Genomic DNA, 26,053 nt, shown 5'->3' with positions numbered 1-26,053 from the left:
TCCGTCCGAGCTGACCCAGCGTTTGATCAGGTTTGTCAGTGCTATGGGAAGGCATGTACTTGATCCAACGAATCCATTCACCGACCTGCTAGATTTATGGACTGCCGACCCGACAAATGCTGGACTGTCCGATACCCCTGATGTTAGACTTCCCTCAGGGTATACACGATCATCATCGTCCCGTGGATACGGATGTTGGCCTTGTTACAAGATAGGTTTATCTCAGGTGTATTGGGAAGAGCATGGCCCATTCATTTCCACAAAATATTCAAATTTACGAGCTGTTTTCAAAAATGCAAGGCGACAGATCCTTTTTCTCTCCACATCGATCACTACCTCTCAAGGGATCAGGAAGTACCAGCTAGAGAGGTACGTAGCCCGGCCACAGCCCGACAATCGGACCTCATTGATCTCGAAACCGACATAGTGTAGTAGTTAGACCATCTAACGCATAGGCTTGCTTTTCCTTTGTCCTTTGTCCATTGCCCAGTGTGCCTTTTTCCTGATTCTTTTTGGTGCCGAATCCATCCTTACTCTTATGTTACGCTGTATATATATATCCTGCTTCCTCATTTTGGCTTTTGCATCTTTCAAGGCCAATGGCCATAATGACCAGAATGACCAGAATATTCAAAGCGTCAACATCGGTCCGATAAAACAGACAACCGAAAATGGTATCGCTCACAAAGGCCGCCCAAAATAAAACCAGTAACAAAATGCTGATGCAGAGACTGAGCCAAAAACACATGGTTGCCTCCCAAAAATCAAAAGAAACCCACCCAATACCGATCATAGGATCGTTTTTATGCCATATCGTATAGTGTGTGAAGCGTCTGGGGTCTCTTGGATGGCGTCTGTTTCGACATGCGAACTCTAATGACCAAAGCTCCCAACCCAGCTGCCGGAAATGGAATGTGGTTTGACGATATCAATCGGCACACTTCCCGCGGTAAAACTGTCAGGTGTGACTTCATTAGTTCCCATCTTTTCGTTGATGTCCAGTTCCTCCGGCGCTGACTCCAATTCCCATGTAAAGGGCTTTCCCTCACGCAGCCCGGGACTGGCCAATTCCTCGTCAAGCTCAAAGAAGCCGACGCCACTACCTCCATCCTCAGCTTCCATCAATCCGCCCGAAAAGCCGGACTCGTCGGGCGACACAAGAACGGGAAAGTTAGTACTGCCGTTAATCGTTGGGGATGGTGATGGGCTTGGGAGAGGTGATGGAACGGGTGAAACAAAGCGGCGTCCTCTTCCTCGTCTTTTCTCAGTCACGGTCAGGAAATTAGGACGCTCGGCCCGTTTGATACCTTCTTCCTCTTTCTCATCCTCTGGAAGACTCAGATCCCCATTCGCGAGTCTCTCATCGAAACTCGTCTCCTTTTCACCCATTTCCGGGCTCGACATCTCCTCGTAACTACTACTCGGTTCCACCACCTTGGAATCCGCAAGTTGAAAAGTTACATGTTTCCTTTTCCTCCCTCCGCCGCTAGATGATCTCAAGGCACTAGGTAGACTGGTGCTTGGCAATTGTGGAGTCGATTGAGTTCGTTTAGTCGCCACGATCGAGGAAGAAATAGATCGTGACGGTAATGATTGAGAGGATTGCATGTGTTGTTCCTGCTTCTCGGCGTCGGCATCGAGTTGCAGTCTTTTCCTTTCCTCCTCTGGTCGTGGGCTCCGGGCCAATGGTGTACGGTCACGGGATTCGAGGAGGGGAAGATAGGTCGGGGTAAAGACGCCAGCAAAGCAGTCGGATTTATCGTTCGTGGGTGTCGGCGGAGGAATCTGTTCCACCCGCGGACGTGGAGGTGTGGTGTTTGCTGAGCCCGGTGAAGGGGATCGAGAGACTGATCTAGTCAAAATCGATGGTGTCGGGGGTGTCCCTAGAGGGTTCACCAGTGGTAGGGTCTCGCCGGAAATGTTCAATTTGTCCAGTGAAAGAGTCGGCTTACTTAGCGGTGCATGATTTATGATCCTGTCTCCCGTTCCATCTTCGTATCTTTTGGGCCGGTATGGTCTCCATCCATTTGCGGCACCATTTTGAACGGAGGCCAACAAATTCAAGACCGAGGCGGTGTTGGAGGAAGAAGAGAAGAAATGCTTGTTGGGAGATGACTGGGAACTCTGTTGAGCATCAGGGGACCGTTTTCTCTTCACACGTAGATCCCTCTCAAATTCGCGAAACTCTCGTTCTTTGGCAGCCTTGAATCTGAAGATTTCCTCGTCCAATTGCTTCCTTTTCTGGTCAAGGACTTCAATTATATCGGATTCGGAATCACTGGTATTGTCGGGCGAGGGAGGACCATTTTGGGACATGCAATTGACTTGTGCCGAATGTCTGTACATGATGACCTTCTCCAGGATTGCGCGTGGTTTTCTTTCGATCTAAACCACGGTGGGAGAAGGATCATCATAAGAGGAGGAGGAAGAAAAGTACATAGGTCATGAATGGCAATCCAGAATGAAGGGGCAGAAGATGGCGAGAAGATGGAAGGTGGAAAGATTTGAGGCGAAAGAATTATAATCCAGAGCAGAGAGGTGTCTCACACACTGGTAGCGGCTGTCGGACGTGTGGCTGAATTGAGTGATGGAGAATGTTTCGGAGGCTCGGGGGAAAGAAACTCCTTCGAGATGACTGGAGAATGGTGCTAGTCGTGATTTTATTGTAGCGGTGATGGTGGGATGGTGGTAGTTGCTCAAGGTTGAGTTGAGACCATGAGATATTGTTTTTTTTTTCCCTCCTCAGGTGGCAGTAGTTTCCGTCGGTGAGAGAATGAGAGGAAAAGAGGAAGAGGGTGTGTAGAGGGAGGTCTAGGTTTCGGGAAATTCGAGGGTGCAGCAGGATATTTACTCCAACAAGCGTGGAAAAGAGGGAGTAGGAGAAGACGCAGTGGAGGTTTGGTGGAAAAAGGTCGAGAGAAGTAGCGGGTACATGTACAGTACATGTACAAGGAAAGTGTCGGTATATCTGAGCCGAGGACGGCAACAGGAATTGGAAAGTTCGAGGCCGGGTCGAGTGGGATGACGCGAGGTTCGGGGGGAAATTTTCTCTTTTCTGTTTTGCCTCGGAGCCAGTAAGGCGTGCTCGTTGCTCGCCGGAGCGGTTGAAATGGACGAGAATGGGTCTAGCTGATCGGAACTAGTCTAGTAAAGGTAGCGGTTGGTGGAGGAGGGATGAGAGGGAGTTTGCATTTGTCCGGCTATATGGACAAGAACAGAAAAGAGCAACGAGTCGACAAAGAAGGCGAGATGGATCTGGGAAAGTATCTGGTACCTCAGCTGCTTAGATCACAAGCTGGTAATGGTGCAGGTTGCTATTGCACTGGCTATCAACGGCATATCAGTCGGTACCCAGAACGTGGGGGGGGTGGTCCTTACCACCATTTAATGGGGGTTTTGCTGTGGCAGATGGAAGAAATGGATAAAGTGGACGATTCCCAATGCATCAATCGGGAAGGGATGGACACTGGAACCCCAGGGATCGGCATGTGTGTTCCTGTGTCTTGTTCCAGGGACATCACCGCCAGAGATAAAACAATTAATGATAATAAGTAATAAATACATCTTCTGGGCTGTCAAAGTCAATGACCATCAGGCGCCTCCCCAACCATGCTCCAGGTACTTGAAGCCTAGGGGCAAACGCCCAATGCTTCTCCTTGGCCTAAACTAGTTTGGCAGCCAGCCCCGGTCAGAGCATCAAAGAAATTCTAGATTTTCCATGCCCCGCTTTCGTCTGTTTTCGCCTCTTTTTCTTCGCATTTCTTCAAGCATGTGATCGAGCCAGATCCACCTCCGTTATTCAAGCCTGCGCATGTGACCCCTTTTCTTCGGAATCTCCCCGTTCGACCGATCATTCTATTCCAGCCAAGTTGGTTGACGATATCGCATAGCACTGTATTCCGTTCCAGGTCCAGCCTGTGTATAGTACTAGTTTCCCCGGGCCTTTTCATGTTCTAGCCTGCTCTCTTCCTCGTCGAATTTCGCGTCTTCGATCTCGGAATCGTCGACTATATTCATCCGCCGGATCCACATATTCGTGCATTTCGCTAAAACGAGGCCAATTGTATTCAAGAAAACTTACTTGAGCAGTACCACTGGACAAAGGCGAGACAGGGCTTACCGGGTTCGAATTCTGGTCCGGCCGAATCTCTCGTGTCGCAGATCGAGCTGTCATTGCTTGACTTCCACCTCGTCGACATAGACCACATGCTTCCATTTCGTGAATTGCTCCTCTCCTATCCATTGATGAGATAGGCGACACACGGTGTTGAGACTGGGACTGAGGCTGTCCTCCGACCGCCGCTGGAGCAGATGTTTCTTTCTTTTCTTCCTCGAAATTGCCAAGCATAGCAATCACTTCTTCTCCAAATCTTTCTGTTGAAAAGTCCATCGAAGGGATCCGTGATTCATGGTGTTTCGGATGGCGACGTCCCGGGAGGCTCAAAATGCTTTGTGATGGGACCGAGTTCAAGAACATTTCTTCGTGAAAGTCCACCGAGGGCCGCAAGTAGGGTGCTCGGCTCCCTCTTCCATTTTCCGACTCTCGCCGCAAAACATTGTTAGTTGATTTATCTCCTTGAGAAGTCAACTGCTTAGTGTGACTGGCTCGGAGGACTGGAGGGACGCCGTTCGCATACCCGGCTTGTAAGAGGGGTGGAACATAACTCACCTGCACAGGCTTCCGCTTCGGCACCCCAGGATATGCTTTAAATGTTGTGAACTTCCGAGCCCCCTGATCGTCGGGTACAATCTCCTTATCTGATGATACCACGCTTGAAATGAAGGGGATTGGAGTTGGGTCTATAGGCAGAGGTGCACCGGGTTTTGGAAGGCCACCTGTTGATGTAGCTGATACAGGTAATTCAAGTAGGACCCTGGCCAGGGATGCTGAGGCTCGTGGTGGTCGGGCGCCGTAGTCAAGCTCAAATACCACGTCTTCGCTTTCGGGAACTTTCGCATGGTTTCTTCCTGGGGCCAATGGCTGTGAATCTAACTCGACTCTGCCTTGAATGTCGGAGCGGAATCGGTTAAAGTCGTCAGGAGAATTGATATTTGCGCGACGAGGCCGAGGTCGAGCTTTCCATGACGAAGATGGAGGTGGTAGGTACTCACCAGCTTGATTGGTATGCATCAACGTCATCTCCGGGTCGTTCACTTGGGAGTGCGTCGGGAGGGTAGAAGGTGACGATGTCTCATTCCTAGACACTCCCTGCATGTCAAACGTATTCGACCGACTACGGATTGATGATTTGCTATGAAGCGGCAACTCGATCAAACATTCGGCATTTCGTGCATCACGGAGGGCTTCTTTCGTATCATTCGACCGTGACTTTGCTTCCCGTGCATTGGTCATGCTGGAATTCATTTGGTTTCGCGAAGTCAGAGCGGCAGCACCGGGCTGGAACAGGAACTCTTCGATCGGCATGGATCGAGGCAGCTCAGGTGAATCGTCGACTTTGGCCTTAATACAACTGGGAAATCGTTTCTTATACCAAGCTCGAATGGCTGTGGACTTCCTTGCTCTTGAGCCTTTGCTATGATCAATCGCAGCGCTTGGGCCCCGCTCCTGCGGCTGAGGGACGTGGACTACCGCAGGCATTGGTTGGTATCTCTTTGCTGGGTTGAATCGGAGGTGCTGTCGTGGACCGAGGGTCGAGTAGGTGGCTAAGGTTGGATCAAAGAATATCTGTCAAGTTTAGCTCATAAAATTGATCAGTTTTAAAGAGGGTCGCAGAAGCTCGACGAGTTTGCGGCAACTTGAACTCTTCCAACTGCGCCCACTTTGTTCGAGCGTCTCAGACACCAAAACAGAGCTTTAGGAAGCGAGGTCATAAAATTTGTTGTCCGTCCCTGAGACAAGGTCGTTGCTCGAACCATGATGACGAGGGAAACTGGGATAAAGATAGGGGACGGGTGAAAGACAAGGATGATGTTCTTTGTTAGGTAGGTGTTGTCAAAGACTTGGACAAGGAAAGGACTTGACATTCATTGTGCGCAACTGCATTTTTCTTTGTTTGGCCTTTTCGATCGTCGTGGCAAATCCACAACGCTGTGAAGCGCCAGCGCAGGAGCAAAAGGTGGGAAAGAACGTCAGTGTAACCACACGACAGTGAATTGAATCAAGAAAATGGTAGACCCATATCGATGATGAAGCAGATGTTCATGATCCACCAAGACCATTGTAAAACGTGAACGGAACAAAATTGCGGACGCCTTTGACTCGCTCGCACCACTTTTGAACAGCAGGCCACTCGTCAAGATTGAAGCCACTATGATGAGCGATGTGAGTATAAGCGAAAAGACAGATATCGGCCAGGGTAATGTTTTCACCCACAAACCACCCGTGCTCGCTCTTAGCAAGGTGATCATTCATATAATCCAGCACCTGTTTTCCAGCCTTGACCTTACCATCAACCTGCACACGTCGAGTACCGTCGAGGTTCTTTTCACCGAGGACATGCAACCAAAACCGTAGTGTGGCGATGTTGACTTCGTGCTGGTTTTGTTCGAAGAACATCCAGCTGAACATTTCAGCGCGTAGCAGTGGGTCGTCGGGGATAAGAGTTGGCGACGATGTCGAGTTTGACGACGACGACGATTTCTCCGCCAAGTAGAAGCATGCAGCATTGCTCTCGGGTAGGAAGGTCGAGCCACCGATCTGTAAAACGGGAATTCGTCCGTAGGCAGAAACATTCTCGAGGAATTCTGGAGTTCTGGTCTCGCCCTTCATGATCGAGTAGGAACGATGCTCGAGGGGAATAGACAGGAGCGCCGCCGTGAGGCTTATTTTGTAACAGTTGGCCGAGATAGGGTCTTGGTGCAGGATCAGGTGTTCCATTTTCCCCCCTCTACTCTGAACGGTTTAGGGTGTCGATGGAAGGGTTCTTTGAGCAGAGGTAGTTGTTCAGATTTTGAAAATTGTCTGACGGTACACACCACAGGGTAGTTATGGCCTTGATGCAGCACTTACTGTGAGTCATTGTCGTATCGATATGGTCGAGGCTAAAACACGCCCTTTGGAGATATTGTGTCAAATAGATGGTTGGATTCAATCCTAACATCGGCACACGTCATCTTATCAAAAGCATGTTTTGTGCATCAACGTCTTTCATTCAAATTGCAAAGTATTCGTGGCCATCCGAGGAGATATCAGGATTGAGGTCGTAAAGGAGCCTGCAATTGTCAACCAGTAGTAGTAGTAATACTGGATTGAGCAAGAGGCGGCCACAGCGAGGATGTTACAAGATCATAACACTCCCGAGAGAACTTGGTTTAGGGGGATGGGGGGGTAGTCCGCCTATTTGACTACTCGAGTGGGATGATATGAGGCCCTGGGTAGTGGTCGGCAGCCTGGTCAAAGAAGGGGGCACTCCTCGTTCATCGACGCTTGCTTTAGGAGCTCCGGATCGCGGGAAGATTCAAGTGTGGGAAGCTAGTTCACTATGCTCATGCCCACGTGTTGGTTTACAGAGCTTTCCCTTATCCGCATTCCACGTTTCCTGTCGCTACGGACTCCTCAAAGAGGTTGGGATAGTCGGTTGGGAATACAGTAGACGCTCGTCCGGTGGGAAATTCTGATAGAGCAGGCTATCGGTCTGTCGGAGGCTGGTGTCACCGTCCTTGATTGTTTGGGTTTGGAGAATTTCAGAGGCCCGTAGGCAACTCAGAAAGAATGATGCCACCGGGGAACTTTGCAGCAATGTCCGATGCCATGTTCCGAAACATCGTTAGTGGTATCGAAGCCGGTGTAACATGAATACGTAGAATTTGAATATCATCGCGGACTGGAGGCAGAAGGCGCAAAAGAATGCGTGGTCACGTGTCAGGCTCTTGTGTCCGCTCCCAACAAAAAGGGGAAGAGAAAATCTATTCGATTGATCATATCCTGGCCCTTAGATGCGTCTCATATCTACCTGTGCGTCTTTGAGAATACCCTTATTTCCGCTCAAGAGATCCCGTAAACAAGGCTTTCTACACAGCCAATTTTTGCTAACCGCAAAGAACTTTCTGACTCTTCCAAGCACGCTTTTGGAAGCCAAAAATTATATCTGTAACGAACAGCCCAATCGACGGACCAGAATCATGTCCGAGAGACAAGCATTTATGCAACGGCGCTACCACCAGTGAGACGGATGATTTGACCTGGAAAAATGGTGGTGTCAGCAGACAATTGCAGAGGGGGAGGAGAGCTAGCTCACCATTGATCCATTCGCTGTCCGGGTGGCACAAGAACATGACAACTTTGGCAATGTCGTCCGGAACAGCGCAACGACCGAGAGGAATGAGCTTAGCAATACCGGCCTCGATTTGCTCGATGGGGGTATCCTTGGTGGCGCCAGGAGAGTAGTGCCAAGCATTTTGAGTGAACATGTCGGTCTTGATACCGCCAGGGGCAATGGCATTGACAGTGATGCGTCGGGGGCCACCGTCGGCAGCGAAAGAGCGGGTGATACCCTCCACTGCGGACTTCGATCCAGCGTATAGAGCGTGGTTAGCAACACCCAACCCCGCAGCAATAGAAGACATCATAATGACACGGCCACCATCTTGGTAAGTAAGAATGTCAGCTGGAAGAGGTCCCGATCGTGGTTGAGATGAGCGCGACTTACCGCTCAGGTATTTCAGAGCATGTTGACCGACGAAGAATTGAGCGCGAGTGTTGAGGCCGAAGACTTGGTCATAATGCTCCTCGGTGACCTCGAGGGTCGGGCAAAAGGACTCCATGCCGGCGTTGTTGATGACAATGTCGAGCTTGCCAAAGGCCTTCATAGCCTCTTCGAAGAGCTTGGAGACTTCCGGGGTCTTGGAGACGTTGGCCTGGATGGCAACAGCCTTGCCGCCCATCTTCTCGATCTCAGCCACGGTTGCCAAAGCCGGCTTCGCGGAGTTGGCATAGTTGATGACCACAGCAGCACCACGCTCAGCCAGGGTTTTGGCAAGGCCAGCTCCCAAGCCACGGCCAGCCCCAGTGATGAGAGCGACCTTGCCGTCAAGGCGGATATCTGATTTGGTGCTCATGTTGAATGTGGGACACGAGGATGGGTATAAGCTAAATGGAGGTGGGTTACTGAAGGTGAGAATGCCTTGGGCGGTGGATGATGAATAGGGTGGATGAGATGATTGGCAGCGATACTAACTGCACGAGGATGAGTTTGAAGGATAGGGACACTGACGACCAAAAACAAGGAACAGAATAATAACAAACAACAAACAGTTGAAGAAAAGGGGAGGGGGTGAGGGTGACCGTGTGTGGCGCGCCCAATCCGACAATGAACCCCCTCCCCGACACTAGCTCGGAGTTGCGAGCCCGGCGAGAAAGTCTGGATTCAGGAACGGCGGTGACCTGCTGTGACAGCCACGCTGGAATTACTCTACGCTTGCAGTGGTGGATATTTTGGGTCGGGCTGGCAACCTCACCGATGGTTGATGAGATGAATAGTCCAGTCTTTGAGGCGGTGAAGACACGAAGATTTTCCCATTCCCATCAACTGCGGGGCAGGGGGGGAACCGGCGATATAGAGAGAGCGACACTGTTCCGTCAATAAGTGACCAGATATTGGGGGCTGGTGTCATTTATTATTGTTGTCCTGCCCGATTCTGAGATAAGAGGATACACACATTTGTTCTATCGATTCGATAAAAATGGGGGGTAAAAGGGGTGACTACAGAACACTCCCTTCGGTCTTGACCGGCCCCCCCCCCCAAAGACCTCAGAGTTCTTGGAAGTCTACAGCGATTTTCATGTACAGTGTAATGAGAATGGAGAAAGACCCCGATATACTGTGCCTTTGGTGAGTTGTTACTTCATCCCCCGTCACCACGCAGGAAGTCCAGATGATTTATTGATCCTTCCATACATCTCCCTTCTCTTCCAATGCCAATCCTAGGGAATGTCAAACTCTACTCTGCTAGCTATTGTGCGGTGTCTCAGATGAGTGGTTTTGGAGTTTTGTGTGATAAATTACCTGACGGTATCAAGAATACGCAATATGCCATATCTGGATTTCAGAGTCCGGCGCTAGTTGCTCATTTTCCAATTTTAGTTATGATCCGCTCTAAAGCATGCGCAGGTCTGATTGGTTTTGATATTCTCCCGTTTTTCCCAGCCCCCATTGATCGCTCCCCAATGCAGCTGTAGGTCGCATGCTGCCCTCTCTTTTTTCTGCCCTCGTACCTCGTATCCAATCTTCACCACCACCACCCTCCTGAGGCGTCCCAAGTGCTCTGACCATCGCAAGGCTGTATGCAGTTATTTGTATACCAATATCAATATAAGACTCTGTACCGTGTATGGCACTGTGTTCATACTCCACATAGATATATCCTGAATCAGTCCTCCCCCCTGTTTCCGGTGCTTTTTGGCCCATGTCATAAACTCCCAACTTGCTCCATCTGGCAGTGTGGCCTCCGACCCAAGACCTCACCTTTCAACAACCACACCCTTTTCAGCCGCGGACCAACTCCAGTCTCCTAACGAACCAACAAGATCGACGTTTAGTCTTTAGGGTTTTGGCACCAGTTCATCTCCCCCATATTTTCACCGGCCCTTAGATCCAAAACGTGCTGTGATATTCCTGTCCTTAGCTCAGAGACCATGATATCGGCAGGCCATGTCCGACTGTCCGACCTCTTCATCGAATTTTAAACCCGTCTTTCTAGTATCATACCATGCCATGTTCTCAAATCAGATGTGCTGCTAATCCAGCTTGACCCTTGTTCTTGCTTCGGACTGCAACTTCAAAGTCGGGGCTTCTTCACAGTAGTCAAAACTAAAAAGGCCTGTGCCAACCTTTACCTTTTTCTCCTTTTCCGTCTTCCCTAGCCCCAGACTGGTTTCATCTGAAAGGGTATAAAGACCAAGCTCTTGCCCAGAAGATATCAAAGCTTCTCAGGAGGCAATTTTCGCAGTCGCTGTAGTGGAAATCGAAACTTTTTTCCTGGTTTTCTCTTTCAATTCGTACAGATATGCTCCCAGAGGAACATTCATTGACGTGGCCAATCCGGACCGCTGCTATACTTCCAACGGGGGGTAACCAGACCACCTCAAGCTACACAAGGGCCAAAGTCAAGCCGTCAAGTACACCATCGATCCACGGCTCCTTCGGGAATATGCCAACCCACAGACATGTCCTCCAGGATATCGTTCACTGCACTTCGCCCTCCACTAGCCTTACTGGCGCAAGACTGGGAGCGAGGTCAATCATGACATTATTGCCATGAACTGCAACGCCCACGCCCACCCGGTTTTTCATTAGGTTCCATTCTATCCTCCCGCCTTCAAGAACGCCAAAATGCCGTCGTCATCATAACAAGACATTATATATCATATATACAAGGCGGTAACATCACGCCAGATTGCACGATAATGCAGAAAGAAAGATTAGGTGAGATGGGGTTGTTGGAGTGGACTGCAGCACATGAGTCGGAATGAGTCCTTCGAGGTGAGAGGTCCTCAATGATCTTTCCAGCTTGCCATGAACAGTCGAAGTTTGCGTTTGATGCCATCCGCCAAGCGCATCGACGAGTCATCTTCCAGTACCTCAATACAGTGTTGAAGTACATTGGAAGGAACCTCGATTGGGGCCAGAGACCCATCTGACCTCGACAACATCGGCGTGCCTTCCTGGTACTTCATGTACCGGGAAATGGCCTCATTTTCTGGAGTGAGGTCATCAATGGCAAATGGCCTGTCTGGTTCGGCCTGGGGTTGAGTGGGCGAGAAGCGTCCACTTCCTCCCGCCATGCTGGTTGCCCAACCCGTCAATGCGACGCGATAAACAGCACCAGACCACCACGGTGGTCGGACTGGTCGTGGCATTGACCGGATCAGGCGAAGGATCTGTCCACAATGGAAATATGCTTCTTCAGGCTGGTCTATACAACGCATCTGTAGCCAAGATGCGAATCGGAACGGGCCCAGGGCGACCTCGCGTCGTGCAAATTGCTCAATGTCCTTGAAACTTGTGATGGCATTGAGAGAGATTAGGTGATACATGATAAGGTTGGCGCACGTCGTCCAGCATGTCCCCTTGTTCCCGGAGAAACTTTGCTTGCTGATCGTATACCAATGCTGCAGAAGAGAAGAGATCTCTTCTAATCGAGCCTTGGTCGCGGCTTTGGACACGGTGCGAGATGCTTTGGCATGGCTGCCACCGTCAGGGAGGCAAGCGATGAATTGACGTAGTTGGCACACCTGGGCTTGAAGGGGGTGCAAGAGCAGGCGAAGTTGAGTCGGTGACAGCTCTTTGCCAGCAAGGTCGCCATCGACAAAGCTGGTGAAAAAGTCTCGTACTGATGCAGGACTTTGATATGTTGAGCCATGAACCTTCTCGAACAATTCGAGCCAGTCGGTTGCAGATTCAGCATGCCAAAGGTCATCCGAGTCCGGCATGGGCGCATGGAGGTTGACTACTGATAACAATGGGGTTGTGTCCGAGAAGAGACTCATCTCTTGATCAACAATAACCCAAGAGTGTGCGAGTCTGTTGTGGCCTAGTCAACACGGAAATTTTTTGCTAACAATCCTGGTAAGAAAATCTTACCTGTGTTTGCCTTCATGTTCTTTCCAATCTGCCCATGCCTTTTCTGGATCTTGCTTACACTTGTCGATGTCGGTGCGCGAGTCAGCGGCCTCGAGCATCCCCGAGTGAGCAAGCATCTGAGAGAGAAAGTCAGCTATGATAATTGGAAGTCTAGGACGAAAACTTACTGCCAGGTACATGCCACGTTGGCCCATGGCCATCTGGTCATCCGGTTAGACAGGACGTCAAGTTTCTTTTTTTCAATAAGATCGACGACTTACATCCATGTGCCATTTATCACCCGACCAGGCAGCGAGGCAGGTAAACAAGAGAGCTGATCGAAGCACCAAGACTTCACGAGACTGAAGAACATCCTTCTCGATCATATCAAAGAGGGAAAGGCGGCAAGCTTCGGTCAAGCCACTGGCAACGTATCTGGCTTCGACCGTGGCGGTTGCCGAAGCTCCAGAAGCGACCATGAGGAGGATCAGCAAGCTTGCTGCCTTGCTATTATTAGATTGCATGAAGGCATTGGGGTCTAGTCGTCCTGCGGGAACTGATGAGTAGTAGGGCTCATAGCGAACCACATAACTTCTCAAGAAATATTGCATGACATCCGGAGGAGGTAGCATCAAGAATGCATCTCGACTGGAACCAGGGCTTGACGGGGTATCCTCTCGAGCTCCGTGGTCGGCCTTGTGGATATCCAAAGCCTTATGAAGAAATGTTTGGGTAATAGCGAGGAGCTTTTCTCTGGACCAACCGACAATTTGGTCGGTAGCAATCTTTCGCTCGGTCGAGATGTCCAACGAGGATTCATCTAGTTGAACAGTCCATGCGGTCCATGTGGCCTGATTCCGCAGTGTTTGAGCAAGACCTTCAAGATAGATGGCAGCAGTCTTGGGGGGAGCGAAGGAATATTTCTCCACACGATTGCATTGGAAGAAGGGCCAAGCGTGGTGTGCGGCCAACACCGCGTCAGGTTCTTGGAGTCCACTTGTCGTGGAGGAATTGGAAGGGGAAAGGCCTGCAGGAGGTCTGTATGGCATATGATGGTTTGGACTTCCTAGGTCCAATCGCAGTGCAAATGGGGTCGACCCGTCTGGCATGTGCACGGGTAAAGGCAGCTGGTTAGGGCTTTGCATTCCCATCTTCCCATTCACCAAGAATTGGTCATTGGGGTCGTGAAGGATGGCCCCGGGAGGGCTCATGAAATCAGTGAGGATATTAGAGGTGTCGAAATCGATCATGCTTGTTGGAGCACCACTCATGGCTAGAAAATGGTTGTCACTTTCGTGGTCGTAGGGAGTTCCGTGCATCTGTATGAAATTCTCCATCTGTGGCATATGGGGCATCATTGGGGTGATGGGAATGGCCATGTCCGGGGGAGTCTGTGTAAACCCATTCCGTAACATCTGTGGTTCCATCTCTGGACCAAACACGGCTGGTGCAATAGGTACAGGATGATTATTATCCGGTAGGCTGAGACGGTGGGAAGGCATGGCATGGGGGCTCCTGTTATCTGCTCTCGAGTTAGAAAGGATCATCTGCGGCACGCAGCAGATTACTCACTAGGTGATACGCCATTAACGCCTGGAGTGGGCGCGGAAAACTGAGAAAGTTGTGACACATGAAATGAGGCGGAAGAGTGTAGAGCACGCTCAGAATTCGGTCGCGGGAGAGGATTCCGGCGATTGGGGTTGTGAGATGAACGTCGAGTAGCCCGAGACTGGCAGACAATCTGCTTGCTCACACACCTGGAGCACGGAACCTATAAGCCTCACCGTCAGGAAATCGACTCTTCAATCCTTGTGAGAGGTAAGGGGGAGAGAATTTCTGTCGCCGCTGGACCGGGGTCGAGAAGTGGTGAGGGATGTCTTCCTCTTTCCAAGCCCTATCCTCTTCACTCGTCTCGACCGCAGCAAGAGCACAGTACGAAAGAAGCTGTAGGTTCTTCGCCCTCACGAGCCCGACTGACCTTCTTGTCACATTTTGCCTTCGCTTTCGCGCAGTGCACGCAAGCAATGGGCATGCGTTCGGTGGGGGAGTCCATAGGGATTGATTGCCTTGCTGAGGGGAATACTATGCAAGAAACCCGAAGATCAGACGAATAGTCGAGGCATTCGAAGTTCCCAGGTGGATTTTCAGAGTCGATAGAAAAGGAAATCTAGCGGCGAGGAGCCTGAACGAGGGCGTCTCGCACCAACTGGGGCGGGAGGTGGACGGGGCACGTTGGAGGCAAATCAGCATTATCTGAAGGGGGCGAGGCCAAACGACAGTGTTGATAGCGTGGAAGCGAACGTGGACAACAAAGACCAGGCGCAACAACGAGAGGCAAGTAGAAACGGGAGTGTGGACAAGAGCGAGAGTAAGTCGAGTGAGCGAGAGACCGCAAGCATATACGAAAATCTGGTGGTGGTGCAGGATGGTATGAGAGCAAGCCCCCGGGAAAATTGGGTCAGCTCCCAAGATTTAGAGATCGACGTGTGAGGGATGAGTAAAAAAAAGCAGCATGGAGACAGAAGGAGAAAGCAGGGCTGGGGGGACAAAACCCCGAGGCGCCTGCAGCGCATCTGCAGGTCAGTCGGTAGTCAATCAGAGAGGCTCCCACTTTGGAGGGCATTCATTGTACAGGACATGACCGTACAGTAAGAAACGTAATCTCGGGGCTGATCGTTAATTCATACAGCGCTCGGTACGTAAAAGGACCAAAAAGTTTGACGGGTGACGGTGGATCTGACACTGTGGGAGACTTGCCCGCACGGTGACAGAATGGTTAAAGGGAAACAGAACTCGATTCCGGGCGCGGGGATGCATTAGAGACTTTAGCTCCTACGAATCAGTCGGGCGTCAATTGAGACGATAAGCCTCCCAAAGGGCTTGAGGGGTGGAACATGCAGGGCATGCACTTGCAGGGGGGCACTGATTACAGCTTTTATTCGAAGCACCGATCCGGTTCATTGGGTGCAATTTTTTAGTCAGGTCGAAGAAAAATGAACTGATGGAGGGGCGGGTATGCTATCCACACACACCCATATCCACATCACCAGATTCTCTTGATCCTCTTGCCAGAGTCTTATTATATAAGGTGCAGTTGAGTTTGCGATTGCTATGTTTGTCCCTTGTCCTCCGTGGCTCCGTACCTAGACCGTCTGTCGTGTCTATGATGGCTGTGTAGGTATTGCCAGCCATACAGATGTTTGCTATGTGCCCCCCAGTCAGGAAGGTTGGGCTGGAAATAGCATGTAGACGATACCTAGCTAGGAAGTGGCTTTGCTGTCTAGCTGTGTCTGGAGGGATGCCTCATGGTGCTCACGGTATAGCTGAGCTGTACAGAAAATCAAATTCGTAAGGCTGCTTCTGTTTCTGTTCCCTCTACCCTCTGCACAGCCCACAGGCCAGCACCCAATAGAGTCTGGTAAAGCTGTAGCCAGCATTGGTGCTGTCACTATCACTGTTTACCGATCCACGAGGCTCAAACTCGACTTGACCGCCTTTACACAAAGGTGGGTTGAGTCCCGATTGTTATCTGATGGCTTCCCCCCTCCTTCCCTCTTCCTCCAAGCATCGCGGTACTAACTCCCAACCGAGTCTTCCAGGATTAGTATCAATGACTACGACAACTCTTTTTCTTCTATGCACCTCCCGTCTCGCTCTTTTTTCGAATGAGAAGCCCCCTCTTGGTAACGAATGTCGTCAGGGATCTCGCATCGGCTCCTCTTTGCCGTCGTCGCCGTGTCTTACTCTTATTCTTGCCCTGTGTTACGCTTTTCGCTCTTACAGGACGGAGCAGGCCGGAACTCTACAACCTATGGATTGTACTCGCGCTTTCCCCGTCTGCTCGAACTGCAACCCCGGTCCATCTCCCACTATTTTGCGAGCTTCCCCTGTCCTGGTGAATGAGCGACATCTCCCGCCTCCTTTGGGGTTGCACCAGATAGTGACAAGCTGCTTGGGCCTTCCTGGATCTTCCCGGTACCCCATGAGAACGGGATCAGGGCAACAAGCGTCCTGCAAGCCCACGTCCTCACAATCCAGCCGTGGCGCAAACCTCCGCCCAAGATAATAACAGCCCTGCGTTTTCTGTCCAAAGCCAGGCCTCCCCCATTATCAATCATACCACATGTAGCAGTTAGTAGTGTACAAATTACGAGGCGAACAGCCCTATTGTGGAACGACGCAACGGTCAACCCTGCGAGAGATTATCACCGCCCTCAGCCAACCATGCTGGAGCCGGCACCCGCAAAGAGCAACACGGGACAATGGTCTTTGGAGGTACGTCTACTTCGACTCCGACGTGGCATGCATTGATGCTTCGACCGGCTCCTTTTCAGGGCAAGCATTTTCGTAAACCTCATGCCAGCTCATCCCTTTCATGTACCTGCAATCGCCTCAATTGGACCTAACCAGGAGATTCATATCCGTATTCGGATGATTGTCCACCGGATTGGACATTGCGGATACCCTCAGTACGTACAACGGCTGAGCTGTCACGTAGCCGAGCTCCAGATGGCGCTCCTTCGTCTATCACCCAACGTCCACTTTGACGTTATCTCACCGTCGAGGCTAGAGGCTCGCGGCTCGCCCACGAGTATGAGTTAGTATCATAACTACCAAATACTTTCGATAAGCGACCGTCATTTGAAACATGCCCAGCTTTGTTCCGCCGTGCGAGACCAAGGCCGAGTCGGGTTAAACGCGGGTCTGCTCTTTTACGGCATTGTGCATTAGCCTGGGCCACGAATTCGCAGGCCAAATCATTTTCTAACCCATTTGCTCGAGGGATGTCGATATTGAACCCGACGATTGGGTCAAAGTTGTGCCTAAAAGGGACAAACAACTCCCAATGTCTCTGAACCGGCTGGGCTTTTTCCTTCTCCTGCCTCATTGAAACCCGTAGATCGCCGCCACCTTGAGCTTTGAAATTGGGATTTGCGCCGGTCACAACCTTATAAGCTTTCGAAACACTTGGATCCAACCTTGGAAAAGACAAGTTCGACTGCCGAAATCAATCGACATCGTCAATAAATCCAGTTTGGCGTAGGGGACACGTACATGCCCCTCAGCACGGCATGTTCGGCGAATTTTGTGAGTGCCATTGATGCCTCGTCGATGATCCACCTTGAAGTCTTTTCTATGACTTCTTCCTTCCAGGGTTCTCCGCCTTGACACGCCCGTAACCGTAACCTTTTTTTGGATATCCCCGATGCAATATCAAATTACGCTCCAACTAACAAGTCCTGTTCTGCCTTCCGCGTCTGACAAGCCTAGATGATGCTGAAAGAGCAGAATCTGCTCAACTCGTCCGCGTTTTGGCCGAGCGTGTCTTGGTAAGACCGGGCACGCCATCGACCAAAGCAAGACGACGTCTAGAGCACCCAATAAAAATGTTTCCGATCTGTGAGTCCCATAAGTCGCTTGAGAAAGTGAAAGCGCATGCCAAGGGCAAACAGCCAACCAACCTGACTCAGCCTGCTGGAGTTTACTAGCATAACCCGGCCTGCTATAGAGGCTCTATCACATGGTTAGCAGACCTTTGAGGTAGTGTACAAACCCCTGGAGTCAGACTATCCTGCTTTTCGCCAAGCTACCGAAAGGCAATGCATATAAGCATTAAGAGCTCCTTGATCATTCACTTCAATTGGGAATTGGTCACTTCTTCGGCGTAGTACCGGCACCCAGCATCGGTCTGCCCGGATGACATCTCTGATGATCATATCCGTCAGCCCTTTTGCTGTTGGCAGACGGGCGGAATTCTGACACGATGAAAAACCCCCCCGGCCCCTTTTTCCAAGTCAAAAAATCCCCGCCTTGCATACTGTCTCGCCAAACACCAGCCAAATGAAGCTAAATGATTTCTCTTGCAGAACGGAAGAAATCAACAACACGCAACGTGTATGTCAGATCACGTATGCAGCTGTGCTCTAGTGTTAGCGGTTCTTGAAGAGGTTTTCGTTCACTGGACTGATTGTGCTACCACCAGGCAAACTCTAAATATGGGTAGGTAGCTGGGACTATACCATGCCTTTGCAAGGACATCCTTGCCTGAATACCACAGCGCTCGTGTAGTTCAAAACACCGAGTGCCTAAAAGGTATCGCAAAAATGGATGAAAATGAACGTGGATAAAATCAAGGGAATACCCTGCCCTACTTTGCCGATGGATGAGCAAAATCCAATTCATCATTACGCCATCGGTGTTTGGACCAAGCTTTCATCGCTCCGGACCGTTTTTATCGCAGGTTTGCATATTCAAAGTTTTTCTCGATGAATCTGGGCTCCAGGTTCAAATCTTTATCCGATTGGGTACCGAGTTCTTCTCACGTACGTGCACCACGGCGTCGCACAACATCCATGTCAAGAACGCCTTTTCTACTAGCGGAGCGGTTGACAATTTCGCCAAACACCTGTCACAAAGCTCTTTCTTCGCACCTTTTGTGTTCAGAAGAGGATCCTGGGGCTGGTCACGAGAACCAAAATGCTGCGACTGTCTTAGATTGAATGTGCAGTTGCAAATCGTCCTGGCTGCAAGAGGGGTTCAGTTCCTGATCACGAAAACACAAGCCGATATTTAATGGAAAATATAGGCAGCAAGTAGTACTGCTACTGCCTCACCGCTTGCTTGACGAGTATACGAGCCCAAGGTCGGCAAGTAAGGAACTCCTTCTCCTGTACCGACACAGGTTTGGGTTTGTTTCATAGCCTTTCCGAGCACTGGGAATAAGGGCTGGAAATCCAAGCTCGATTCATGTTGACCCAACGGAAACAAGGAATTCATGCAGCCATTAGTTGGGGGGACAAATCCAAAATCTTCGATGACAGCCGATCACGTCAACATATTTCATCTCGGGCCAGGATTAGGTTCAAGTTTGCCATGCGATGCCGCATCGGGTCCATTTCAAGGTAACATTGGACAACTTCAACAGATATGTCAACAGGCTCCAATTAAGCTTGTCAGAGAATGAACTGGCAAGATGGGGTCGGGAATCCCACTTTTGCTCAGAAAATACATTCCTTGCGAAACTCAGGATACCATAGCATTTCCAGGCAGCAAGTGCAGCCCACTCTGTGTTTCCTGTTCTCACCGTGAAAATATTTCCTCTCATGGGCTTGAACAGTTGGCTGCAAACAACCAGAGCTCCACTCAACTCGGATGACTCGGAAATAAACTCGGACTTTGTGCGACTCGTGCCGCAAGTCAGGTACGAAGCCTCGTAGAGTATTGGGAATGAATACTCGAACCCACATCTACAATCCGGTAATAATGCGAAAGAATCACTTGCATTCTGTCGATTAGATGCCGGATTCCCACCGCGAATACGCCTCGGGTCTGTCGATCAAAATGCTTGTTAACTTCTTGAAATGGAATGAATTACCACAGCACCATGTTGGGGCGACCAGGGTGTGGAAGACAGCGGTGCAGCGGGGCCCATAAACAACCCGGAGAATATTAACCAGGGCAAGAAATCGGGCCAAGTGTTCAACTTTGCACATACGTGTCCAAGTCTGTTTTGCTCCTAAGCCCTTCAATGCCTACGGGTACTTGCTACGCCCTACGGTATGCACGTCAGTGGTATGAGACTCTTCTTCGTCCCCACTAATAGTACAAAATTATAGGGCCCCCCGGAAAAGGCCACCCAAAGTGACAACCGAACTTTGGGGATCTTCAAAGAGCATGGAAGAACAAGGTTAAAGCCAGATCTCCAAGTTGTCCATTTGTTCAGCCTCATGTAAGCACGCAAGAACATCCGTGGAGCAAAGTAAGACGGAGTTGAACGCCGCAAGACCTAAATACCTGTGGTATGATGCGTTTTGATTTTGGCTTTCCCCATCCTGGATCATATTGAGATGAACATTTGGCGATCGTCCAGCCCTATGAACCTCGCAGGAATAATGTTGGGCCTTGCAGGCAATAGTCAAAGCCAAACTCAGCTGTCGAAGGTCGGTGCTCAACATCTCCCGTGTCTGATCAAGGTTCTGGCCTGTTTGCGCCGCACTTCCAAGCATTGCGGTGAACGCAGAGATTTGGCACCTCTTCGACGAGGGGAGGAGTTCAGCTCTGAAACTTCTCGTCAGCCGAATACAATTACGGCAATGACCGCCGTCAGAGTGAGGGAGTGTCTCTGGTAAAATACCCGAACTGTCCTTTCAAGCAGACAAGGCGACCAAGAGCCTTGAAAGATCACAAGTCGGGTCTGAAGTTTGATTCACACCTTCGGTCTGACAGCCTGAGCAACAGCATGATCTGTTTCGGCCAAGTCTATCCGCTTCTCTTCATATGTCGGCCTCATCTCAAGATGTGCTCTGATCCTGACAGCAGTTCGTGAAGAGGTACACGAACACGATGTCATCCGCAGGCACCAGCACCATAGTTTCCACTCGATACTGGACCAATGTATTCGGAGATGGCAAGGCTCGATCAGAAATGGTTCCATACCTAGCAAAGCTAGAGCTCAAAATTATCAACCTCGATCCTTGAACCATTCATATCTGTTGCTGAACAGTATTCGTGGTCTGCAACAATCTGGGTGAAAAAATGTAAATTCTCCAAGCGAACGCTTGCAGCACTTGAGGAGGCCAAGAACGGTGCCCCGCTCCCCTTCCCGAATCGCTTGGTAGTTCGCCATACATATATATATATATTTTTTTTTTTTAAAAAAAAAAAAAAAAAAGAAATTCTGTTCGAGCCCGGGATCGAACCGGGGACCTCGTCGGGACTTTGTTCAACCTTTGTTCACCTTAAAAGGTGGTGTGAACGACGCGTGATAACCACTACACTACTCGAACTGGGCAACCCCGTCGGTTCGACCTTGAGAACACTGTGGGAGAAAATGTCCATCAATTTTCAGGTGGTATTTTATATAACTAATATATCATTTTGGTCGTTTCTCCAGAGAATCTTACCCAATGACCAAGCCCGAAGATAAGTGGGACCAAGTTGCCCGGACCCTCTTCTGACCGAGAGTGGTGCAGCCTTGCTGTCAAACCTTTGCCTTTTTGCTCTCAACTCCGAACGAAACATAGAACCTAGCTTTAATCGGCTCTGTGCTTTCATCATGTCTTCAGATCCGAAAGATCTCGGAACTCCACCCAAATGTACTGCGGACTTCTGCCTCATCCCAATGGGTACACCGACAGCGTCCGTGTCGGCTCAAATCGCAGATGTCCAGCGATTGATGAAGAAGAGTGGCTTGAAGTATAGTATGCATTCAGCGGGGACTACGCTTGGTAAGTGGTTTGGAAACGAGCCTTTCGAATTGCTGGTTTTTCTTCTTGCCTTGTAGTTTGAGAGGCTTTGTTGTCGACGAGGTTTTGAGGTCCGGAATAGAGGAAGGGCAGAAGATAATCCTCCCGCGGCTTCGTTCATTGATGGCTTGGCTACAAGATTCTTACTACGTTGTCGTCTGCTCGATCACCCATTAAACACGGTAATGATTCCCACAAAGTCTATCCACCTCTCAGAAGAAGTCATACTTCCAAGTTTAATATCGATGGCGCTCCGTGCCTTCCCGCTATCACGTTCATTCTGGGCTGCTTGTCTAACATTCATTCTTCAAATTTTCAAGTCTAATCTGCTTTTCTTTCCAACAGAAGGATCTTGGGCGGATGTCACACGCCTCATTGGGCAGGCTCACACTCTCCTACACGAGAAAGGCGTTGTCCGAATCCAGAGCGACATCCGAATCGGTAGTCGCACGGACAAGGTGCAGACCATGGAGGACAAAGTCTCGGCTGTCGAGAAATTGCTTGCGAATGACTGAAGGTGGTTGGGGAGAGGTGCAGGATTCGTGGCCCTGAGAGGGCTGATAATACTCTCCGATCTTGCCAGAATATTTGCGAGAAAGGTGACTGTAGAAAGAGAAAAGTACCGTACAGTGCTGACTTGGCCTCGAGGAAGCCCACTCAGCTGGCAATAGTCGCTGCTTTGCCACGCGGATGCTCAAGCCACAGGTGGCTGAGCTGTTGGATGGACCACTCTCAACCAAACATCTCATTTGTCAGGCAATCATCCAGCAACACGCAACCCAACTCAAAACAAATGCCACTTTAATTGGCGACAAATGTCGCTGACTTTGCCGCCCTACTTTTGTGAAGTCTCAGGTTGAGGCAGCAAAAGAGCCATTCGACTTCATTTTGTAACTCCCTTTGTCATTTCATACTGCGTCTTTGTCGACCAGCTCCGACTCCAGCGGTGTTAGTTGTGAAATCATGCCAGACACACGGTTGTCCTAAACAACTTTTCTAGCTTTCTCCCTGCGCATAACTCTTTCTTGATGAATATCTGCCCTTTAATCTATCGATCCAGAAATCATTGTGGAACAAATTCCATAGCCACCTCTCTCCAATCGTCGACCGATTATGGCGGCAATCACCCAGACCATTGCCATTGTCGACAGATCAAACAAAATCATCAGTACAAGCAAACAACTCAAAAATGTCTTCAAGGAAGCAAAGATGGCTTATATGGAGCGGAAAGCTGAGATTATGGCAGAACGAAGGGCTAGAGAGGAAAAAGATTTGAGGAAAGCAATGAAAGTGGTGACGCTTGCAGAAGAGACAAGATCAGAGACATCCCCAAGGTCTAAAAGACGACACAGTCACAAAAAAGAACACGAATATGAACATGACCGGCAGCGTTCGTTAGCAGATGGCCATCATCATTCTGAATCCGGTAGAAGAAAAGCTCTGCCTCACAGAGATTCAAGCCCGAGTGTTTCCAAGTCGAGGGTCGAGGCTCGCACGAACCACGCCGGTCTTGCACAATTCAATGAAGAATTATATGGGACTCATCGCTCTGCCCCAACGTCGCCAGTTGCACCGCATGGAGCTAATGAGCTCGTTCGTCGTACCACCGACCTTCCGTTGGAGGCTCATCGTTCACATCGGCGTCCACCGGTCCGGTCACACTCCACTTCAGATATGGATGGGCATATCGATATGGACCTTGCATATGGGGAATTCCATCCGGAATCCCTTATGCTGGATCCGAAAGTGGAACACCGACTACAGAAACAGGAGATGTCCAGTCTAGTCACAAAATGCAAGATGCTCCTGGATGAGGCTAACTGTGCGCAGCACAGTGTGAGAGCCATCATTGCACATCTGCAGCAGAATCCCGATGCCATGGCAGCCGTTGCCCTGACTCTGGCTGAGATTAGCAACCTGGCAAGCAAAATGGCACCTGGTGCGCTTGCGGCGTTAAAAACAGGAGCCCCCACTGTTTTTGCCATGCTTGCTGCTCCGGAATTTCTCATTGCTGTTGGGGCTGGCATTGGACTTACCGTTGTCATGTTCGGTGGCTATAAGATCATCAAGAAGATCAAAGCCAGCGTTGGTGACAAACCCGATGACGGCATGGATGAAATGTTGGATGTCAATGGACTTGACCGCATTGAGCACTGGAGACGTGGTATTCCGGACGCTGAAACTGCCAGTGTTGCAACTAGTGTTGAGGGTGAATATATCACTCCAATAGCCGCCGCAAGTATGGGCCATTTGCCTCTACCGAAAGATCGAAGTGAGAGCAGGCACAATGAAAGAAGACACGAGGAAAAGAAGAAGAAGAAGAAGAAGCAGCAGCAACACAGCAGAAAGGTCGATGATGACCCGGACCGTACTATGGTGGGTAGTGAGAGGTCATCAAAATCAAAGAGAAGCAGCAAGTCGGACAAGAGAGAAAAGGCTTTGGTAAAATCCAAGAAGCCGAGCCCGTTGCGACGAATGTTCAGCAGCAAGGACTCGGAATCTTCTTCCAGACGATGATGAAATTGGGACATGTTCCAAAGCTTTGCCTTCGTTACTAACGGCAATATACCACTCATTTTTTAGGACTGGCATGTATAAGCGACGGGTGGAATTTTAAGGATGGGCATGAATGATGAATTTATCATGGACACGAACATACCAGATATCAACTTTTCAGAATCAAATCACATATTCTCTTGATTAGAATGTTGGTCATCCTCCCGAAACGGTAATAGCCGGTCGCCTGGAGGCGGAGATCACGTGCGAAGGTACTTGGCTGGCCTTTGCGGCGAGAAATTTCAAGGGCCAGGATGTCGATCTTCTGGATCAGTTCTCCATTTGATCGTGCAGTTCAACTTACCTCTTTTTTAACCTGGGGATTCTATCTCCCGCATTCGTTGCCTTTAGTATTCCCGCATGCTGTTGAGCGTCCGGCAGCCCTGAATTTGACCCTCTTCCGTCTCCAGTCATCTCAGTCCTTCATCTTCCTCCGGACCAACCCTTTCCTCGATCCACGGCTAGAGGACCGCTGAAAGATCTTCGCGACACCAATATTACTCTTCCAAGTCAACCCCTTCTCGGGAATTCCGTGCTGAATTTGATTGTGCCCGATTTCTCCCGGATCTTCCTTTTTAATACCGCGACGCAACAATGGATCATTCTCGCGATCCTTGCCCTTGGGTTGCCCTCTCCGATTTCGGCGGAGCTTTCTCAATGGGCGCGTTAGGAGGTCAGAGAAGACAAGCGTTACATTTGCATCCTCGCTAACACGGCCGCAGGCACGTTATGGCACGGTATCAAAGGGTTCAGAAATTCTCCTTACGGCGAACGAAGAATAGGGATGATCACAGCCATCAAAGCTCGAGCGCCTGTGACCGGAGGCAACTTTGGCGTTTGGGGTGGTATGTTCAGCACGTTTGATTGCGCAGTCAAAGGAATCAGAAAGAAGGAAGATCCCTATAACTCCATAATCGCTGGATTTTTCACCGGTGGGGCCCTGGCCATACGAGGAGGCTATAAGGCAGCAAGAAATGGTGCAATCATGTGTGCGATCTTCCTGGCTGTCATCGAAGGAGTGAGTATTGGTCTTCAGCGATTGATGGCCGAGAATACAAGACTCGATGTAAGTGTTCCGCAACAATAAATTGATCAAGGATATTGACATGTCCAGCTTCCTCCTCCGGGAACAGTGCCACCGGATTCATCGGGACGTATGGCTGCGTGACTGGAAATGGCCACTACTCCACATTTCATCTAGGAGTTCTTCTGGATTGCGATTGTCAATGGCCCTGTTCGTCCTCGGTTCTCTACTCTCCTCAAAGCTCAACTTCTCTTGTTGTTGGAAGAAATTCATTAGCATAGCGGGCGTACGGACATAAAGGAACAGACGGAATCCTCATTCGGAAAGATTAGTCGAACAGCATGGAAGAAGGCTTTTCGATGTGGATGTTGGTGGCCACCAAGATTAAACTTGGCCAGCACACCCACTTTGAGATGGTGACAATTTGTGCCGGATTCGAAGTGAGTGATGTCTCAATCGCTTCAATGGTGTAATATAGTGTATGATGACGGTGTGCACAAATCAAAAATTTATGAACTCGAATTAATTTGAAGTGTGTGGGACGACACGGACGCTTCGCCTCATCTCGTCGAAAAGAGTCCGGGAAATTCTTGGGTGGAGTCACGAGGCTGAAGCCTACTAGTGCTGCGTGACATTCGAGTTCTCATTCCCCAAAGACTAAAACACATCTCTTTCCATACAAACCTGCTGCACAACATTTGAGTCGT

The 26,053-nt window shown here is 49.9% G+C and overlaps 8 protein-coding genes and 1 non-coding gene across 9 annotated transcripts; 3 read left to right on the top strand and 6 right to left on the bottom strand.

Moving 5' to 3' along the window:
- Positions 1–873: 873 nt before the first annotated feature.
- On the bottom strand, positions 874–2,346 carry Z518_03882 (uncharacterized protein; the record flags this gene model as incomplete). The annotated part of the gene is made up of 1 exon (XM_013417590.1): positions 874–2,346. One exon carries the CDS (start codon positions 2,344–2,346, stop codon positions 874–876), a length of 1,473 nt encoding a protein of 490 aa, XP_013273044.1.
- Positions 2,347–3,946: 1,600 nt separating this feature from the next.
- Positions 3,947–5,599, bottom strand: Z518_03881 (uncharacterized protein; the record flags this gene model as incomplete). The annotated part of the gene is made up of 1 exon (XM_013417589.1): positions 3,947–5,599. One exon carries the CDS (start codon positions 5,597–5,599, stop codon positions 3,947–3,949), a length of 1,653 nt encoding a protein of 550 aa, XP_013273043.1.
- A 561-nt stretch (positions 5,600–6,160) lies between these two features.
- Z518_03880 (uncharacterized protein) lies at positions 6,161–6,838 on the bottom strand (the record flags this gene model as incomplete). The annotated part of the gene is made up of 1 exon (XM_013417588.1): positions 6,161–6,838. The coding sequence occupies one exon, from the start codon at positions 6,836–6,838 to the stop codon at positions 6,161–6,163; it is 678 nt and encodes a 225-aa protein (XP_013273042.1).
- Positions 6,839–8,101: 1,263 nt separating this feature from the next.
- On the bottom strand, positions 8,102–9,018 carry Z518_03879 (uncharacterized protein; the record flags this gene model as incomplete). The annotated part of the gene is made up of 3 exons (XM_013417587.1): positions 8,102–8,142; positions 8,199–8,546; positions 8,610–9,018. The coding sequence occupies 3 exons, from the start codon at positions 9,016–9,018 to the stop codon at positions 8,102–8,104; spliced, it is 798 nt and encodes a 265-aa protein (XP_013273041.1).
- A 2,434-nt stretch (positions 9,019–11,452) lies between these two features.
- On the bottom strand, positions 11,453–14,023 carry Z518_03878 (uncharacterized protein; the record flags this gene model as incomplete). Its single annotated transcript, XM_013417586.1, has 4 exons — positions 11,453–12,482; positions 12,543–12,658; positions 12,710–12,742; positions 12,803–14,023. The coding sequence occupies 4 exons, from the start codon at positions 14,021–14,023 to the stop codon at positions 11,453–11,455; spliced, it is 2,400 nt and encodes a 799-aa protein (XP_013273040.1).
- A 7,176-nt stretch (positions 14,024–21,199) lies between these two features.
- On the bottom strand, positions 21,200–21,307 carry Z518_03877. Its single transcript has one exon. It is a non-coding gene; the product is annotated as a tRNA-Val (tRNA).
- Positions 21,308–21,576: 269 nt separating this feature from the next.
- Z518_03876 (uncharacterized protein) lies at positions 21,577–22,281 on the top strand (the record flags this gene model as incomplete). Its single annotated transcript, XM_013417585.1, has 2 exons — positions 21,577–21,748; positions 22,112–22,281. The coding sequence occupies 2 exons, from the start codon at positions 21,577–21,579 to the stop codon at positions 22,279–22,281; spliced, it is 342 nt and encodes a 113-aa protein (XP_013273039.1).
- Positions 22,282–22,879: 598 nt separating this feature from the next.
- Z518_03875 (uncharacterized protein) lies at positions 22,880–24,283 on the top strand (the record flags this gene model as incomplete). Its single annotated transcript, XM_013417584.1, has 1 exon — positions 22,880–24,283. One exon carries the CDS (start codon positions 22,880–22,882, stop codon positions 24,281–24,283), a length of 1,404 nt encoding a protein of 467 aa, XP_013273038.1.
- Positions 24,284–24,916: 633 nt separating this feature from the next.
- Z518_03874 (mitochondrial import inner membrane translocase subunit tim17) lies at positions 24,917–25,490 on the top strand (the record flags this gene model as incomplete). Its single annotated transcript, XM_013417583.1, has 3 exons — positions 24,917–24,995; positions 25,045–25,388; positions 25,437–25,490. 3 exons carry the CDS (start codon positions 24,917–24,919, stop codon positions 25,488–25,490), a joined length of 477 nt encoding a protein of 158 aa, XP_013273037.1.
- Between the last annotated feature and the right edge of the window lie 563 nt (positions 25,491–26,053).

The sequence above is a fragment of the Rhinocladiella mackenziei genome (assembly GCF_000835555.1).
Source record: "Rhinocladiella mackenziei CBS 650.93 unplaced genomic scaffold supercont1.3, whole genome shotgun sequence".
Taxonomy (NCBI): domain Eukaryota; kingdom Fungi; phylum Ascomycota; class Eurotiomycetes; order Chaetothyriales; family Herpotrichiellaceae; genus Rhinocladiella; species Rhinocladiella mackenziei.
This window is presented reverse-complemented; position numbering and strand designations above follow the sequence as displayed.